The sequence below is a fragment of the Sorex araneus genome, chromosome 2 (assembly GCF_027595985.1).
Source record: "Sorex araneus isolate mSorAra2 chromosome 2, mSorAra2.pri, whole genome shotgun sequence".
NCBI lineage: Eukaryota > Metazoa > Chordata > Mammalia > Eulipotyphla > Soricidae > Sorex > Sorex araneus.
The window spans coordinates 357,884,773-357,890,772 of NC_073303.1; the positions used below are offsets into that span (position 1 = coordinate 357,884,773).

The 6,000-nt window shown below is 64.7% G+C and overlaps 1 protein-coding gene across 2 annotated transcripts in view; it reads right to left on the reverse strand.

The window, feature by feature from the left end:
• Window positions 1–5,575, reverse strand: part of SMAD7 (SMAD family member 7) — a 28,223-nt gene extending 22,648 nt beyond the window's left edge. The window contains exons 1-2 of one of the 2 annotated variants that reach the window (XM_004616125.2): window positions 3,355–5,575; window positions 1,872–1,925 (exon numbers count right to left, since the gene is read on the reverse strand). In XM_004616125.2, coding sequence (XP_004616182.2) covers window positions 1,872–1,925; window positions 3,355–3,973 — 673 coding nt within the window. In that variant the 5' untranslated portion in view covers window positions 3,974–5,575. The remainder of the gene's footprint in view (window positions 1–1,871; window positions 1,926–3,354) is intronic. The other variant, XM_004616124.2, reaches the window with a different exon arrangement.
• Window positions 5,576–6,000: the final 425 nt, after the last annotated feature.

Consider the following 6,000-nt stretch of genomic DNA (forward strand, 5'->3'; position numbering starts at 1 on the left):
TCCCTATTGGCCGACCTGGCGAGTTTTTTTCTCCCCTCCTTGGAAATGGCACATTCCTCTTTGTGGCTTCTCTGTTTACACACATTTTGCTACCTAATGTCAGCACTTGCTAATGAATAAATACATCACTCCACTCACTGAGAATGAGGTCCTGACCGGCAGGCAGGGAGGGCCCGGACAAGCTCATCCCTGGAGCGCTGGTGGGGGTGGCGGGGAGAGGGGGGACGGCCCTGAGCTCCGGTTTGGGGAACCTTATCTCGGGAACCTTAGCACCTACTTCTGGGCCAAGGTGACTCTCTCGAAGGAAAACCGCCCGATCGATCAGCCGGGAGACTCGGAAAGCAATCGCGCAAGCCCTGGGGAGAACTGACCTGGGAAAGAATGCCCAATTCCGGCTGCCAGAACCCTGTCCGGCCGCATTCCTCCCTCCCTGGACAGCGTGGTCCTCTGCACTAACGTTAGTCGGTTACCAGCGCAGAGAGCCGGTTATCTCCTCATTAATGACCATTTATCTGCTGTTTTGTAAATCGAAAGCAAAATATCACATGCTCTGCAGCCATTTATTAGGCGGGCCCCAGGCGAGGGGTGAAGCTTTCCCAACCAGAGGAGGCGCCCGGGGAGGAGGGCTGGGTGAGGAGCAGAGCTTCAGTTACACCGTTCATTAAAGTATTTAACTCAGGACAACGCCCCAGCAAGAAGTTTTAATTAGTGGGGCTGAGGGGGGGCACCAGCCAAAAAAACGCAAGGCGGAAGAGCTTGTCGAATTCCAAGTGCAAAATGGGGGCCCAACCCTGCATTTTTTCCTTCTCCCAGAACCCTGGTCGAAGAAAAATGTCACAAGCAGTGCATTTTCCAGCCACCAGGGCACCGGGCCCGGTGTGTGTGTGTGTGTGTGTGTGTGTGGTGGGGGGGAGCAGCGAGGGTGAGGAAGAAGACCCAAATTACAATCCTGGCTTTCAGCACGAGAGCGTTCCCCTGTTCAGAAGGGGTCCCAGAACCCACCAGGGTGCAGCCCTGTGGGCCTCCCTAAGTCTGGGGTGGCAGAACCCTGTCCCTTCTTCCTGGCCCTGTGAGTTGGAGGAGAGACACCAACAGAACCAGAAGCTGAGGGCAGACAGGCACACCGGGTTGGTGCCAGGCTCCAGTGGACTTGGCTGGGCCCTGGCCTCGTGCCACGGGTGATAGCAAGAGACAGGCAGCCACATCAGGAACATTCTGAGCACCCCCCAAGAACTCCCAGGAGCAGAGGAGAGCCCCCAAGGGACTCCACTTGGGAAGGTTCTTGCTCTCCCTGCAAACCAGGCTTTGGAAGACCTTCCAGAACCACCTTTGCTCTTTCATTGAATGAGTTTGGCCAAGCGGCCCCCCCCCCCCGCCCCAAAACACACACACACATCACATCCCCACCCCACCCCCAAGCTGTTTCCTTGGGTGTTCACGAGAGCCTCTGAATTTTCCCATCAACCTGTCCTATTTGGCTCCCGGGACGCTTCGGCATGGATCAGAGGCCACGTGCTCAAGCCCAGCCAACTTTGTTCAGAGTGCAAAGACATGAAAAAGCGAGGAACCCCACGCAAAGCCTGTCTAGGAACCGTCTGGAGACAAAAGAGGCACACTCACACAGGCGACTCGGGGACCTGCGCCTCCGGCCGCCTGCCAGAACACAGCCACGACCAAACCAGGACCCTGGAACTCCCAAGGCGGCAAACGCCCAGCGGCCTCCGAAACTAACCCACCCAGAGCCTCTCCAAGCGGCTACCCGGAGGAAGAAACCCGCCTTCGAGCTGGAGGCTCCAGGGCGCACTTGAGCGGAGGGAGGAGAGAGATGTACCGGGTTTTCAAAAAATGAAAAATAAAAAGCAACTACTCACCAGTTGGTTTGAGAAAATCCATCGGGTATCTGGAGTAAGGAGGAGGGGGCGACTCTGGAATTAAAAAAAGTAAGAGAAAATAAAGGGCGAGCCATGAGAAGGAGAGATAGAAACTTATGATAACAGAGGCATTCTTTAAGCCCAACTGTTTGTCTTAGCTGTGGGGGTTGGAGGCAGGGCCGCGAGGCGGTGATTGCCTTGATATTTAGCTGTCAGATAAACAAAAGAGCCGCCTGGCGCCAGCCTCGGCGCTCCGCTCCTCCACGTCTGCGGCTGCCGCCGCCGCGCCGCGCACGGGCCTCCCGGCTGCAAACCGCGGCCCGCACTTCACCGTTCCCAGGGCGAGGGGCGACCAAGCCCCCTCCCCGCCCCGAACTTCAGACCCCATTCCTCCAGGCCCCCCCCCCCGTGCGCTCGCTCGCGCTCTCTCTCTCTCTCTCTCTCTCTCTCTCTCTCACACACACACACACACACACATACACACACGCGCGCGTGGACCCGCCTGCCTCCAGGGGCGCAATTCACCTCTCCGCCCCCGGACACTGCGGGGGGCACCGACGCGGGCACACGGGGCGCCCTGGGTCCAACGTGCTTGGTGCACTTGGGGAGCCTGGGGGGGCCCCTCCCGCCTCACATCGGAGGAAAGGGGGAAGTCATGAAGACTTGGGGGGAGCAAGAGGCGACGGCTGGGGGGTCTGGGGCGCGCAGCTCTGGCCCCGGCGCCGCCGGGGTGGGGGGTTGGAAGGTCGCCGGCGCGCGCGGGGATGGGGTAGGAGGCCAGACCGTTTTACAGCCCATTCTCGGCGCTCCTGGGCTGCAGGGGTCACCCTCACTGCTCCAGACTCGTTTTTTTTTTCCCCAGCCCGGCTTGACACAGTGAGAGCAACTAACCGGCTGGGCACCCCCTCCTCATCCTCTCTGCCGCCCCCTTTCCCCGCCCCCTCTCCAGTCCGATCCGAACACCAGGTAGGTGGCCGGGACCTGGGCCGCCCGGGCCCGTCCCCCAAGTCCCCTTAATCACGAAAGCAGCAGAGATGCCCCCTGCTTTTACACACCCCTGCCGGGCCCGGCCTTCCTTGGCGGGCTTGGACCGACTCCAACTCGGCTACACACCTCCCTCAACGCCTTTCCGGGTGCGGGGGAGGCGCGCCCCCCACTTCTTTTCTGCAAATCCCACCACCACCACCACCACCACCTGATCGGAAAGTGAGGGCCTCCTCTTTTTTTTTAACGGCGCGTCGGTGGTCTGAGCTGTGGCCAGCGTCCCCCCTCGGAGGAGGAGGAGGGGAGAAAGAGTGGCAGGGAACCCCCAGGGAACCCCCTTCCCGTCTCCCCACGACCCTTCTCCACTCGGGTCTCCCCCAGTCTCCTTCCCCGGTGGCGGCGGCGGCGGGGGGAGGGCGTATGTGCCCTCCCAACCCGAGACGCGCGGCCGCGGCGCCCAGCCGGAGCGGCGGTGGGTGGGCGCGCACCAACTTCCTACCTAGTTCGCAGAGCCGGCTAAGGTGATGGGGGTTGCAGCACACCAGCTCGGGGTTGATCTTCCCGTAAGATTCACAGCAACACAGCCTCTTGACTTCCGAGGAATGCCTGAGATCCGGCCACCTGAACACTTTGCAAAGCAGGAGGGGGAGCGAGTAGGACGAGGGCGGCTGCGCGGGCTGCGCGCCGGCGGGCGCCCCCAGGCCCAGCCTGCAGTCCAGGCGGCCGGGCAGCAAGAGGCACGCGGTGCGCGTACCGCCGCGGGACTCCACGGCCTGGAGCAGCAGCTCCAGCTGCCGCTCCTTCAGTTTCTTGAGCACCGAGTGCGTGAGCGCCTTCAGATCCGCCTCGGCGCCCCCGGCCGCGCCGGCGCCCGCGGCTGGGGGGTGGGGATGGTGGTGACCTTTGGCACCTCGGACCGCCTTCCCCAGGCAGCAGCCGGCCCTGCCTGCGCCGCCGCCGCCGCCGGCCCCATGCGCCCGGCCGTCCGTCGCCCCTTCTCCGCGCAGCTCGCCGCCTCCTCCGCCGCCTCCCCCCGCGCCCTCCTCCTCGTCCTCGCCGCCGGGCGCACGGCTCCTCCAGAGACGCCGGACGAGCGCAGATCGTTTGGTCCTGAACATGCGGGGCGAGGAGGCGAGGAGGAAAGTCGTTGGCCGGCTAAGAAGCGAACATGACCTCCGCACACCATGAAGAAGTCGGGCGCCGAGTTGGGGCAGCAGGCGCAGGCGACAGCAGCAGCAGCAGGGGCCCGGGCAGGCGCGGCGGTGGCCCGAGGGGCGCTCCGTGGCATGCGCCAGTCTCCCGGAGGCCGGGGCGCGCGCGGGGGCCCAGGGGCGCCCGCCGGGGCTCGGGGGCTTGCGCTCTGGCGGCCCCACCCCGCGCGGCCCGCGCCGAGCGCGGCTCTCGGGCCCCGACGCACCCCGGAGGAACGCGGCCGCCGCTTCCCTGGGGGCGACGGAGCCTGCCCGGGTCGGCGCCTCCCCAAAAAAGACGCCCCCCCGCAGCGGCTCCCGACGGTCGGGCTCGCCAGCCTCGGCTTCCTACATGGAAGACCCGCGGGGGCAAAGCCCGAAAGGCGTTCGGCTGGGCTGCAGGAGGGAGGGGAGGGGAAAAAAAAAAGCCTTTTTCCCCCTTGCTAAGCAACTTAATTTGGGGGTGGGGAGAAGCAGGCAATTAAAAAAAAAAAAGCAGGCACGCGATTTATTTTTTTCCTCTATATCCTTAGTAACCGGATCTCCTCGAATTCCGTGCACACGAAACCTCGGGGGAGGGGGCCGAGTGGACTTCACCCCGCATGAGATGTCTGGAGAAAGACGAAGGCTTGCTTAAAAAAAATCTTAAGAAGCAATATGCAAAGCCCAAAATGAAGAGAGAAAAAAAAAACACCACCTCCTCGCACCACGGAGGTCTGGGGGCGTTTGGCTGGAACTGGGGTTTAAAAAAAGAAAATGTTTACAAAGTAAAACAAGACGTTCGAGGGTGGAAAGAACGTATCCACGAGTTACAGCCCCCCTCTTTTTTTTTCCTTGCAAAAGCCCCGCTGGTCTTCCTCTCCTTTTCTTCTACCCCCCAAAAAAAATCGCGTAAAAAAAATTTTTTTTTTAATCCACAGAAAGCTTTGGCTAGGCTGCTTCAATCATCCGCATCTGGGTGTTCTGCGGGAGTCTCTGGTCTTTCCTCCTGCGCTCCCGGGGGCCCCGGTCCTCGGCGGGGACTTCCTCGGGGCCGGCGGGGGCAGAAGATGCTGCGGCGGGTGCGGCGCCCGGCGGGGCTGACAGCGCGGGGGAGGGCGGGCGGCGCGCTCCAGCCCTCCGGGGCGCAAGCTGCTGGCTCGTGCGGGGGGCCGCGGGCGGCCACCGGGGCTCTCCGTGCGCGCCGCTCGCTCCGACCCGGCCGCCGCGGCCAGGAGGGCCCGGGTGTCCTCACGCCGCCGCCTCCTCCGAGACTCTCCTCGGCGCGCCGGGGAGCCTCCCGGTCCCCCCCTGTCCGCCCTCTCCTGGCGCTCAGGTCCTTTGGCCGCCGCTCGGGGCTCGCCGCGCCGCGCTCGGGGGCTCCGGGGCGCTCGGCAGCTCGGCGCCGGCGGGCTGGCTCCGTCTCCGGGCGGCTCTCTCCGGCGCGGCGAGCGGGGCGAGCGCGGCGCCCGGCTGGCTCGGCTGGCGCGGCTCAGGGACGAGGCTGCTCCGCGCGCCGAGCGAGCGAGTGTGCCCGGGGCTCGCCGCCTCCCGCAAGGCCTCCCGCCCCCGCCCCCCGGCCGCCCCCGCCCCGCGCCGCCGCCGCCGCCGCCGCCGCCGCCTCCCGCCCCCCCGCGGGCCCTCTGCGCTGCCGCTTCCACTGCGCAGTGGCGCGCCCGGCTCCGGCCTCGTCACGTGGCCGTCTAGACACCCTGTCGCTTTAAAAAAAAAAAAAGCGATTGTGTTTCGCAAACAACAGATCGGGTTTCTGAAAGCTATTTCACCCCCCGCCACCGCCGCTCCCTCCCGGGCCGCGGAGTGGAGACCGGGGCAGGGGTGCCGTGGGGGGAGGCCCGGCCCGGGGGCGAGTCGACGCGGGGAGCTGCCGCCGCGACCCGGCTCCGAGCGCCCGGAGAGAAGAGGAGGCGGGGGGAGGGAAAACCCGAACCTCGGACCACCCGAGCCGGCTTGTGGAG